This window comes from Pyrgilauda ruficollis, unplaced genomic scaffold (assembly GCF_017590135.1).
Source record: "Pyrgilauda ruficollis isolate IOZ18807 unplaced genomic scaffold, ASM1759013v1 scaffold56, whole genome shotgun sequence".
NCBI lineage: Eukaryota > Metazoa > Chordata > Aves > Passeriformes > Passeridae > Pyrgilauda > Pyrgilauda ruficollis.
Window position 1 is genome coordinate 341,723 of NW_024527266.1, and position 13,498 is coordinate 355,220.

Here is a 13,498-nt window from a genome sequence, read left to right on the forward strand (position 1 = left end):
CTAAGTGAAGAAAAAATAAATGGTGCAAATTCAAGTTACAAGGTACTCTAATATTTATGTTGGGAAAGATAGAGAATTAGAAGGAGGAGGAGAAAGATTAATTTCTAAACCTCAAAAAAACACAGTTGGAAACTTGTCATGTCTTGGATGTCAGCATCAATTTACTGGGAGGGGCAGGAAATTGGACTTTATTCACTTCAGTGTCTCAAGAGTGATTTTTCCATGATGTAATGAAGTAGGAAAGGAAGGTGTATTCTCAGTTTCTAGATGTGTAATGGTGACAGCTACTGTTTCTGCCCTTGGTCAGACCTTTCTTCTGAAGCATGTGGCTTCTGGCCAGAAACCAAGCACCACCTTTGTCTGCTCACAGCAGCAGCAGCTCTGCTCCTCGGGAAGCAGATGTTCAGACAGAGGTGGGTAAACACATATAATCCAGACGAGAGATGAGCCCTTCTCTGGGCATCCTGAAATTGGTGATTTTCAGCTGGGCATGGTCCTGCTGGCTCTTGTGCCATAACCCTTTGAAAGTCCTCTTTCTCTTGAGGGTGTGTTCAGTGTATGTAAGAAGGGAGGCTTTTTTCTGAGCCAGGTCTCTTAAAACTACTGCAATGCAAATAACAATTGTAGGAAGTAACGTGAAAGGAAGGACATGCCATAAGTCATAGAACCAACCACTTCTAACTCTGTAAAGCATTGCCCTTAAAAAATCTCACTTGCAGGTGTAGCTCAGTTATTTTTTCAATAAGACCTTGACTTTCAGAGCAGTTCTTGAAGATTTTCAGAGTCCACAGGAAGTGAAAGTACCTTGAAGAAAATAAGGAATTTGAACTTCAGAAGTAATACTACATTTTATTTTTAAGGTGTTGCTAATACAATTAAATTTTTTGAAGTTTGTAGCAAAGTTAAGTAACTCCTTAAATAATTGTGAAAGAAGTTACTGTCTCAGACAGAGCCAGACATTCTTGCAATCTGATTCTATGAAAAGCTGTCTGATGTGTGAGAGTAATCAATAAGAGAGCTTCTGCTAAATTTTATACTGTCTACCAGTATCTGAGGTAAGTAGCCCTCTAATGAGCATCACAGTAGAGACGAACTCATTAAGAGAAACTTCCAAATGGGCCTTTTCAGTGACTCAGGCATTAATAAGACATTGCTGCAAGAAACCTTTTAGAAACATTGTTTGTGGCTGGCATTAAGGGCACTTGTCTTATGGAAGATGAGCCCTTCCTCTCAGACAAGGACTAGCCCCTGGGTACTTTTTTCTGCAAGATGGTAACAGCAGATCAGTGTTGGGGCCTGAACTGGCATTTTCACAGGGGAGAAGGACTCCTATGCCAGTGATAGAATTTATCCCTGTAGAAAAAGTGGTTGAAACTTACTATGATTTACTGTGTTTATGCAGATTTTCCAACTTAGCTGTTGCACAGGTGCTTAGGAGCAGAACTGCACTGAATGCAATGAGCAAAATTTGGTCCTTTGTTGATGATAAGTTATTCTGATCTCTGTAGTATGTGCATTTTAAACTATACATGAAGAAAAATTTTATTTCTGGTCCAGATTCAGCCTTGAATGGTACAGTTGTCTCTTTCTGACCAGTTTAGTGTCAATTCTAATACTAAATGGTCTTTCATGTACTTGTTTCCGTGATCTCTGTTTGATGGAGTTTTGTGCTTACTGCACTTTTCTGGGTGGTCCCCATCAAGTACAAAGCAGGCCCAGAATGGTATAGCTTTGAGCCTGGGTGCAGTGAGTAGTCTCTGCTCCTCAGTCCCTAGGAGGTGTAATCAGATGCGAGACGTGCTCATAGCAGAGAAGTTGTGTCCTTATAAATATGGACTAGGGGAGTAGTTACAAACCTGTATTGACTGTGAGCCTCATTCTGTACCATGGAAGCCTGCAGGAGTTTTGCTAATTCTTCCTTAATTGAATCTGCAGACTGTTAATACTTTATGGCAGAAATACAAATTTGAAACACAGGAACAAAAAAAAAGGAGCTTTGTTAAACCATTAGGAAGTGCTGAGTCACTCTGTGTTCCCAAAGGAGTGGCTTTCTCAACTGTCCAAAACCAGAAAATTTAATATACAGGAGAATAAAGAAATAGGAAGGTTGGAAATTGATTTTTATAAGAAATATTTTCTACCACCACTGAATTTGTGTCGCAATACTGTAAAGTTGGCTGACTAGCCTATTTATTCCTTATATAGTCATGGTTATATATATTTGACAAAAAAAATCCCTTTCTCTCTGAATTTTAAGATCATTAGAGCAAAGAGCACAAAGAATATGTGTTAAAGCAATTTTACTGAGTTTCTATGCTGACTAAAGTTTAAAGATGTAAGATGAGAAGGGCCTCTTTTCTGGGAAGTGTAATGATTTGAGACATTTTAGGGTGAAATTGCATATTAAAGACCTCCTTTCTTCCTGACTCTTCTTTTTGTGACATACATGTAGCACAGAAATTGGACCGTTAACCATTTTTCAGAAGCACTTGGCTTTGTTCACCTTGTTTCTGCCACTGTGCAGTGCTGAATTTGCTGACATTTATGTAAGTGCTGAAGAAGCAGAAGTCAGTCCTGTTAGCTCCTGAGCATTGAGTGATTGCCCTCCTAGAAAAGTGCAGGTTTAACATTAAGCTCCTGTTGATTTCTGTCAGATTATTTAAGGACTTTAAAGCTATGACTTAAGCACTAAAATGTGTCTCAAGCATTTGGTGCTTCTAGGACTCTGGCCAGTGTTTAAATGCAGATGCATAAAACAACAGTGGCTAGTGGCAATTGGGTTTTTTCAGCAGAAGTTACTGACCAACTCTTAACTTTTTGTTTGTTTCCCTAGGTGCCACTACTGCAAATCTTCATGTCATGTGTCTTCTCTGCGCATACCTTATGCCTGTAAACTCTTATTCCAAGAACTGCAGTCCATGAACATCATACCTAGGCTCAAACTTGCTAAGTACAATGAATGAACAAGATGAAAAAGACGGCAAAAAAGTACCTTAAGGAATTATATGAAAATCCAGCATATCTAACTAGGAGTTGTTTTGGTAAACAGGAATAAACTCTAAAACCTGAGTGAAGGGAGGTGCAAGACAGTAGGAAATCTTTCTTACCTCCTTGTTTTTAAGCTGTCAGTGAAATATACTAGGAGCAGTTCTGAAGCCTTGATTAGTCATGAACAGGACACGTGGGAATTGAGGAATAAGGCCATGGTCCAGCAAAGCGCTTGGATCGCTTCAAAAAATCCCATGCTTGTGTTTGAAAAGGTCTTTGCTGGGTTAGGTCATAAGCAGAGCTAAATACACATCTTATTCATAGAGGTTAAAAATGTTTTCCAAACCATTGTAATAAATGTTTTAAATAATACTGGCTGAATATGTTGACAGTTGTGTAAGGATGGTAAGGTGTTAAAATGTCTAAACCATTTTCTCTTCCTAAAACAGTTCATTAAAGTGTTAAAATTTTCTAAAATAATGTCAATGTTAGAGAAATGAAACTATTTTCTCAAGGGCTTGAGATCAGACATTTTGAGTGAGGTTTCAACATGCAGGTGCATTTGTGTGCCGGCAGTGGTGTGCTTGTACAGGTAGTATGCTGTCAACTAAATGTACGCATTTTCCATGAAGTGTAGGGGAGGAGGTAACTGCATATGTAGCAAGTGCATGATACAGCACACAGATACCCATTCCATTCCTACTGAGGGTAGCAGATCTGATAATACACTGGCTCAAAGTCCTGAAAAGACAGGCTGCAAACACTAGGTAATGATCATTACCTAGTGTGCTGTCATAGGACTCTAGAACTTTTTTTAAAATATTAGCATAGCCAAAACATTTTAAGAACAAAACAAAATCAAACCTATGAAGAACAACAAATCATTCACTGACAGTGAAGCAGGTTTGAATTACCTGAAAGGATTTAGAAAGGGAACAGCTGGATATTTTTTTCATTAGGTCTAAGGCCTAGAACTAGAGCAGTGGATAAACTAAGAATCATTTAGTACTCTAAACTGACAAAACCTTACTCAGAAAAGCATGCAGTTAACTTTTTAAGCAAAGGACTTCAACATGCATAGACTTCCTTCAGTGAAAAGCAGCACTCTGGGTCAGCGAGCATACAGAGCACTGCCTATGATGTAGAAGTCCTGAGATGCTCTTTGGCTCCTCATATGGCTGAACTTTGTGTGTTGGTCCTGACGATCCTGCTGATCCTGACACTGCTCATGCAATCGTGTTGCTGTTGTTCTCTTAGCTCTGAGCTTAGATGATTATCAGCCTGACTAGATTTCTTTTTAGCCTTCCACGACATGCTTAAACTTAAACTTTTGTGTTTGGGCTTAAACACCAAGCCTGAAGAAATACATTCTACTTTCTTTCTCTTTTTTCCCCCCATTTTTCTTGCAATTGGACTGGTGACAACACAGATGTCAACACAGCACAACTGGATTGGAAAAGCTCTTGAAGCACCTCTTTCAGGATCCAAACAGTTCAGGGTTATTTACAAAAGAGTTTTAAGAGAGTGAGAGAGTGACATCATCCACACTGGAGGAAGAGGTTAACCAAAAGCCTCAACCGAATGAACAACCTCTCCTTTGGTGCGTGAGATGGCCCAGCTGCGGCTCAGGAGCACCAGCAGAGGGAGTGAGCCTCTAAGGCTACGGCTGCTGGGGGGCACCACGGAAACCTGCTGAGGACAGGGATCCTTGCTCCCTAGTCCTCTCCCAGGTGGTCTCCTGGGTTGGGTGGTCAGAGCTGCAGGACATGAAAGACTAAGCAATGTGTATGTTGCACGTGTGGAAATTGAAGCAGTAACAGCAGAGATGGACGAGGAACAAAGAATGTGCTCATGAGTAACCTCATTGAGAGAAAAGGGCTGTGTGCAGCCCTGAGGAGGAACCTTGCAGCTCATTCACCTCAAGCTGATGAAAGCATGGGGATTAATGGATTTTTGAGGGTGAAGGATATCCTGTAATAGCTGAGTTTTAGGAAGAAAGGAGCAGCATTAAGAGAATGATGGATCAAGTAAAATATAGAAACTAGACGTGTCTGGCAGCATGTGAGGGTCACCCACTATCAGCTGCTCTGGTGATACCTACATGGGCTGTGTTTGTACATCACTGCTGCCAGATCTGCACTCAGATAAGCCTGTGTCTACGCTGGAGGCTTATTTGAGTGCAGATCTGGGTTGAAACTCTGACACTTATTTTTTTACGTCTCTAGGAGGCAGCCTATATTCCATCATAATTGACACCTACAAGTAATCTCTTGGCAATGGAATAAGCATAACAAAACCAGCAGCAGAAATAGAACAAACGGCTATGGATTCCTGGAATATGGTTGCTCAAAGTGGCAATTCATTGAAGGAATCTTAGTGTAGTCAGGAAAAAATTATAATGCATGGACTGATGAAGTAAAATACAGAACCCCAGAGCTGTCACATTACTTTCCTCTGGTGAGCCTCATCCTTGCAGCCGTTTGAATTCTCTTCCCAGACAGCCTCCCCTCCCCCCCCTTTATATACTGTGTATGCCTTCAGAAAAAAGTCTTATGTCAGCTCCTGGCTGCACTGCTGGAGCTGGTATTGCCCAGATCAACCCTGCTGTCACTGTCTAACTGCTAAATTAGATACCATATTCTGAACAACACCTGACAAAATCTGAAGGCTTTAGGTCTAAGAGCTATACCTAGAAAAGTACCATAAGGTTTCCATTCCATTGCAACTTCTTTATTCCTTCTATATAGTGCCCAGGTCTTGAGCATCAGTCCCAGCTGCAATGCCAGATGCAATCCATTTTCTGATATGAGCTAGAGGTGTGTGCTGCTGTTGGAAAAGATGCCTAACTCCATGTAGTATAAGTTATCACTTGCTTTGCAGATAAAGGGTTAAATGCTGTGAATAATGTACATGTCCAGCCCTGCTGTTTGGTTGTGAGAAACAGAATGAAGCCAGGGCTGAGCTGCAGAATGCTATGGGGTAGAGAGCAAAGCACAGGGCTTCTGGCTAGTCCAGCAGGCACCAAAACAGGTCACTAGGTTCAGAGTTCAGAGAAACAGCTTCACTTCAAAACTTTTACATAACTCTTACAGGTATTTAATTTTTTTTTTTTTAAGGTAAATGTATCCAAACATAGAAATAAGAACAAACTGTAAGGGAAAATGAAACCAGACTGGCCAATTTTGGCATTCAAAGAGGATATATTATGAAATAAAGGCATACTGAGATGTAATAATTTTAAGATGAAAGTAAAGGAAGGGCTTCCACTATGCACAATTGGTTTTGTTTGTAATGCCCACATCTCGTGAAGAGTTTTTCTTACAAAGAAGCTTCAGTGTGCAGCAAAGAGAGCTTTTTAATTTGTTGGACTCCTTATTTCTTGCTTAAACAGGGAGGAAAACCAGTGAAAAACATAGACTCATGATGATGAGAAATTACTGTGTCTTTTCTCATGTTTTCTAATGGTAAATAGAAAAATATATGTGGTTTATAGCAAAATTGGAGTACGTCATAATTAAAAACCTATAAAGACTGAAGAATATTTCACTGGTTTGGGGTTACAAATGGCAAACTAATGAAAAGTGCTGTGCACCTGACATGGATTTGCAAGCCCTGCTCAGACCACCTGTAAAGCCTGACAGTGACTGGTGTAACACAGCTGGCAAAATTATACTAGAAGGGCTAAAAATGTGTCTGTACTTTGCCCCGAGGCTCTTGAGGATGAGGATGGCCCTAGTGAGTGGGAGCATAAGCCTTGAAACAAGGTCTCTAGCTTGCAGCCCTCCCACAGGAGCCCTCCTGAACCGTGTCTCAGCACAAGCACCTCTGGGGCTGTGGCAGGGAGCTGGCTTAGCACTGCTGAGAGCCCCTCCAGCCGGCCTCTCTTCCCATTGGAGCTGAGGATTGTTTTACAGCCCTTTGCCATTTCAGCAGGGCCATGGGGCACTTGATGAATTCCCTCCTCTGAAGAGGACGTGACTTGCCCAGGGCCACAGAAAAACTGTGCCAGAACTGGGATCAGGGCTCCACAGTCCCCAGGTGCCAGACACGTGCTTGCCTTAAAACTGAGCACTTCATCAAACCATAAAATCCAGCCAGATGGTGACTCTTTGCTATTATCTGGACCAGTGCTGGGAGGCTTAACGTGTGCAAGGCACGGTGAGGATCCGGATTCCAGTTTCTGCGTCTAAAGCTCAGAAGCCCAGAAATGGACCCATGTTTTAGACCTAAATGCTGCTAGGAACTTGAACATGTTTGAACTGAGTTCTGACTTCAGTCCATCCTTCTCATGAAATATTTCCATCTCAGCATGGGCTCACCAGTTTCAGTGGAGGAAGGGGGTTCCTTTCTTTGGGAAGGGGTAGAAAGGTGCAAGAGTGAGAACAATTACTTTCGTCAGTCTTACTCTGCCCTGGATATGCGGCCCCAGTCAGACTCTGTGCTTTCAGGTAGTGAAGACTGCATGAATCAGTTTTACCTCTCTGCAATAATTTAAGAACTTACCATATGAACCTGGGAGGCAAATACAGCCCCTCTGCCTTCCTTACATATGAACATACATCCCAAAACACCAGAACTCTCAATTAAACTCTCCAAACCTAGGTCAGAGCTAATACAGGGTATTTTTGAAGTTGGCTTTTTTTTTTTTTTTTTAAAGCAGTCTATATGGCTTTATTCTTTCTGTCTCAAAATCAACAGCAAAATTTTTTTGTTGTCTACCCAGCAAATGGACTTAGGCCTTTGTTCCACCTTCCAAGCTCATGAGCTGCCTATTGCTCTTTGCATCTCGCTGCTGGGAAAAAAACAACTGTCTGTTTCTCCTAACTGCAGTTACCCATTTCTTTGTGTGTTTCCTGAGGCAGGTAACTCTGAGGTGGTTCCAGTGACCACATATTTTTTCCAGTAACTTTGTTGTGCATGTCCTTATCCCCTCCTCCCAGTCAGTATAAAAACAGCATGTTAGATCCAAATCAAAAGCACTTCCCTGCTGCTAACTGCAGCAGAGCCTTTGTCTTTCACTAGCCTGAGTTTTGGGGAGCTCCTTGACCTATGCATATGCTTTACCATTCCAGACGGTGCACTGTTGTTATTGTCTACTTGACAATAAAACATTATAAACTAAGAAATAGCTCAAGAACTAAGAAAGAAATTGGTGTGCTTAACAGCAAAGTTCTAATTTCTTGCTAAAATTATGTTCTAATAATGGAAACAGTTTTCCCCTGAACTCCTGGTGAATTGGAAACTTAAACTCTGCATTCAAGCTTCCCCCTGCCAGTCAGAGGCAGGCACTGAAGGTAATTCTCTGTGCTCCATGCAGATCAAAAGAAACTCATTATCAGTCGATCATCTAAAAGGATATGACAGCTTCACATCCAGTTGTTCGGCAGCTGAGATGCAGTCTGGAATGGATCTTTTCTGTGTCTGTTGTCTCTAATAGCTTTTAGGGCTGGCTCTTCTTCCAACACACAGTACAAATCCTCTGGTAACTAGTACCAGCCACACACAACAAAAGCCAGCTAAATCTGGTGTAAGCTCGGAAATCGATGACTGCTTGCCCTTTTCTCAAACTCAAGTCAGCAAGTGTCTCCCAGGCTGAGTGTTCTGGTCAGCAGCCCTGGGGGCAGTGGTTCTTCTCACCTCCCTCCAGATGCTGATACTACCCAGGAGAGTGAATTCTCTTCCTCCACGCAGACTGACCAGTGACCAGTGTGAACCAGATATTTCCACTGGTCTCTTCTGGCAACACTGTCACTGCACTACTTTATAAACAGAAGAGAGCTTGGGCTGAGCAAAATTCCTTTCACAGACATTAATAAGAGAAGCTCATCTAAGGCTGACTGTGCTCATCTTCAACAAAACTTGGCTTCAGAAATGTCCACAGTTACAGCATGCCAGCTGCAATTCATGTTACTTTTATTTCCAACTAAAAGGAAGGTGCCTCCTGCCCTGTGCATGTGCTATCCATCATTTGCAAGCCTCTGCTCTTCTGCTCGTTTTCTCCCAGATACCTGCATATGTGTCTGCCCTAGCCACTTTCTCGTGGTGCTTGTGTCAGTTAAAGGCTTTTGAAGGAATTGGTGCACTTGTTTACCTAGGCAGCCTTTTGATGTTCCTCTCCCAGTTCCTGCATCTGTTAGCATCATGTTCCCCAAGCACAGACAGAGTTGATTTCAGAAGTCATCTGTCAGCATACCATATCCTGTCCTTCACCTATACATATAGCTTCCTCAGGGGTGTTAATATATGTAAAATAAAGTTAACATTTCCTGTTCTGGTAATAAAGATGAGGAAGTAGGAAAGAGAAGCCAGTACAGAAACAGGATCCTTCTCTGTTTCTTCTATGGGATTTGCCCAGAAGATGAAGATAGCAGAAACAGGAATGGAGCTGGAAAGGAAGGTTGACAGAAGCATGGGTTCATACTGAGAGGAGGAGGCTTCTGGCTCAGGCAAGAAAATATGGAACCACTCACAGACTGCAGGCCACTGCTAAAATAATGAAGTGTCACTGTGTGTTTGGCTGTTGCCAGCATCTTACAGCCTTCACAGAGATACATCAGGTCCAGAAGGTTCCCCTGAGTCACTGAACTCAGATCCCTGGTATTGCAAAGAGCCATCTTATGTAACTCCTTTTACAAGCAATTCCCATCCCTTCCTAAAACTAATGCAGGCTGGTGTCCCTGAGAATCTATGGGAAAACTTCAGTACAACTTCAGCCTAAAGTTGCCTTTAAGTAGAATTAGCTAAATTAATATATAACAGTTTATATTTTATTTTTGTTCCTCTGCCAGTAGTTTTGTTGAAAATGCTTTCCTTGGGTTTTTTCCCCAAAATATTTGTTAGAGTTCAGTACAGATGCTCAGAGTGTACTACTAGCATAAGGAGCTTTTTATGTCAAAAAAAGGTGTGGTCACAGCCTACTGGCACAGACAACTGTAGAGTAAAAGAGTCCTAGAAATGTGTTTTTCCGAAAGATCTCAAAACACCTGGATGGTAAGTTGATACAAACTGTCATACTTCCACTCTGCCTCTGTTTTGCTAAACCATCAAAAGGAACTCATTATCTGTTGGTCACTTAAATTGGTATGTCAGCTTTGCATCCACTTGTTCAGCAGCTTGGAACGTGTCTTCCCTTCTCTTGATGATCTTGCTCTCCCTTCCTGCACCAACAAAAGTTTGTATTCTTTCTTGAATAAAGGTGGTATTCTTTTCACAATAGCAGCAGAAGCCCTCTCCACTAAAAATGCATCATCTGATGCTGTGTAGGGTTAATCTCCATATATTTTATGGCTTGTGGATGATCTGCATGGGCAAGAATTTGGTGTGAAAATTCCCAGTTGTATACTTTTTGCATCCTTGCTGAGACCTGCCCACTGTATTAAATAAAAAACTGTAGCTAGTGACTTGTAGTGCTTCCATCTGAAAACTGCCAGCCTGCAGCACGGGAGATGCTCTGTGCTTTCAGAAGAATAAAGTACTTTAATAAGTGTCCTATGCAATACCCAGAAGCATGACATTCTGTTTAAATAGGTAAGCAAAACCCAAACAAGAAACAGTAGTGGAGCTATGAAGTACACTGGGGTGACCTGAGACACTTGAGGGGGGATTAGGAAAGCCGGAAGGCAACTGCAAACTGCACTGACATATTCCACAAGAATGTGGGGACAGGAACTAACCTGGAGAGGCAGGGAGTAAACACATTGCAGCAGGTACCTCTGGTCTAACAAAAGTGCTGCTGCTGATCCGGCCCACGCATCATCCTCCACAGAGAACATACAGAGAACATACACCTTTGCATCCTGTCAAAGAACAGCCCAAGCCTCTAGACATCCAGGCTGTGCTAAATCCCGTCCTCCTCATCACCCCCAGAAAGAGCATGTCCCTATCTTCACAAAACCTGTATTTTCATTTTGCTTATCTCTGAAATACCAGCATCTCTGAAGCTTTACACCGGTGCAGGTGACATTTCTACAGGCACCGTGATGGGTGCCCTGCGGCTGCCACGGCAGGTGTTGCACATTTCCAGAGGCCAAGCCGCTGCCTTGGAACCTCCCCGCGCCATGGAACGAGTGCCCGTGGGCTTGTGCCGGCCCGGGGCTGGGCGCCTCAGCCCCGGGGCTGCCGAGGGCCGTGACCGCCCGCTGGAAGCCATGGGCGCACCAGGTAATTCCCCGCGAACAGGCGGTGCCGGCGGCATCTCCTGGGTTTTAAAGGTAACGCGGGTTTCAAAGCCCTTTGAAGAACGAGGCCTGCTCTGAGACAAAAATGTCTCTGAGGTTTCTGGGGGGCTTCTGCCCCTGCTCGGGGCCCGGGGCTCTCCTGAAAAGAGCAGGCTGACCCCCAGGAGCCCTCACCCACGGCCTTCCCTCGGGCTCCCCTTAGGACTTGCATCATCCACGGTTAAAGCCCTGGGGGAAAAGAAAGTTGGGGAAAACCCATTAAAAGGTGGGGAAATCTCACTGTTTTGGCGGTGACAATGAAAACCCACCGCACGGCCCGCAGGGGCGTTTAGCGGCGGGGCTAAGGGCGAGGCGGCCGGGCCAGAGCCCCGCGGGGGCGGCAGCCGGTGGCCGGGCAGCCCCGAGGAGGCCGGGGCGGGCGCGATGGGTCCTGCCGGGCAAGGCCGGGCCGGCAGCAGGAGCCGCAGGCCGCGCCGTCGTGGGGAGGCGGTCACAGAGCCGGCCGTGCCCGCCTCGTCGGGGCCCCGGTGCGGTGAGCCGGCCCGGCGGCACCGGGTGCTGCGGGGAACGGAGAAATGGAAGTTCCCCGTCGGGATTGCCATGGCCGTCGGGAAGGAGCAGAGCCCTTACGTTGGGTTGGAGTTGTTTTTGGTGGGGTAGAGGGCAGAGGGAGGAGAAGCATCAGCCACCCAGGCCTTGCTCCCGCCTCGCCAGACACATCCCCGCGGCGGGCAGAGCAGGTCGGCGTCCCTGCCGCCACCGCGAGGGCTTCTCCGCCGGCTGCGTACTCGATTTTGTACTGTCTCTCTCCGGTATTATTTTTACTTCGTGCACAATGGGGGCTCCCCACGCCAAAACTCGGCCTGTGGGGGTGCGCAGCGGCCGCCTCAGTGCCCGCCCGGGCCGAGGTGCCCCGCCGGCTCCCCCGCCGCCGGCCCGCTTGGGGATGCGAAGGCACCGCGGACCTTCCTCTTTAGCAACCTCGTCGCTTGTTTTGCTGTGTGGAGTTGGTGGTTTTGTTGTTTTTTTTCCCCGACGGGGAGAGGGAAGGGGGGTAGTCTGGGTGTAGGGAGGGGAGAGGGGGAGAAGAGTGGAAAACGTTGGCTCTGTCCATGGTCAAAGTAATTCAGCTATAATCCCCCTTTCTCTTCCTCTCCTGGAGCTCTATTCATATTCTAATCACAGCTTTTCCTTCCCTAAACCAGCCACTTTTATCAGAGCCCTAGCTTTGCACTTTTACTTCCACTTCCAGCACATACAACCGCATGCAGAATAAGCAACTTTTTCCAACCTCTGTCCTGCCCCACTCTCCCTCGCAATCCTCTAACCCGAAAAAGGATCCTCGCATCCTCGGACTAAAGCTGGGAGGCAACATCAGTTCGAAAATGCACCCGTTTAGTTCTTCAATTCTCTTGGCAATCGAGATGTCCCACCCCCCTGCTTTCCGCTCGGTCCCATGGAAAGCTCTCCGGGTCAGCCGCTCTCCGCTGCCAGACAAGCCGGTGGCGAGCGGCCCCCACCCCGCCTTGCTCCCTCTCCCTGAGGCCCGGGGAGACGCACGGGAGTCCCTGCTGCAGGTCTGCAGTGCCAGCGTCGCTTGCAGCAGAGATACTGGCAACTTCTCTTTATTCTCACATCCCCTTTCCTACCCACACACATCGTTGGGGCTTTTTTTTTTTTTTTTTTTTTTTTTCCCTCTAATAAACTAAGCTTACAAGATATCTGGGAAGCTGTGCAGCTTCCAATGCCATGTGCCCGCGAAGGCTCCTAACCCAGAGCCCACCGGGAGGAGGAGGAGGAGGAGGGGAGCTCGGCCGCGCTGCACGCACACCCGGCAGCCCCAAAGAGCACAACCCCAAACCTACTGCCCGTTTGAAGATCTAAGCCAATTTTGATCTCGGTCTGTAATGAGCCAAGGACCTTGGGTGGGGGTTGGGGGAGGGAAAGGAGGAGTGGAAAGACCGCTGGAACTTTAAATAAGAAAAACGTTTCTAATGCTCTAATAGAAGAGGGAAGTCGAAGTGTTGGGATTGCGTAGATCTAAGGCCCCCCTTTTTGGAGGAAAGCTTTTCTTATTCAAAACAGCATCACAATGGGCTTCACATTGAGCCTTGCCACATCCCCATCTGAGTAGCAGCCATTCATCAGGCTGGCTGGCCTATCAATGACATTTCTCCCATCAGGGCTTCTATAAAATGATGCTTTTTCCCATGAAACATCCGCAAACATTTTGACGGGTCTGGCTTTGCCCCGCTGGATTACGGAGTGTCCCTCTCTCCCGCTCTACACCCCCCCTCCCCAACTATCTGCCTCTGTCCTCTTTCCCCACCCCC

At 45.3% G+C, this 13,498-nt stretch overlaps 1 protein-coding gene across 1 annotated transcript in view; it reads left to right on the plus strand.

Annotated features, from left to right (window-relative positions):
- Positions 1-6,486, plus strand: part of POLR3B (RNA polymerase III subunit B) — a 74,521-nt gene extending 68,035 nt beyond the window's left edge. Inside the window, exon 28 of the mRNA XM_041481496.1 lies at positions 2,834-6,486. Coding sequence (XP_041337430.1) covers positions 2,834-2,963 — 130 coding nt within the window. The 3' untranslated portion in view covers positions 2,964-6,486. The remainder of the gene's footprint in view (positions 1-2,833) is intronic.
- Positions 6,487-13,498: the final 7,012 nt, after the last annotated feature.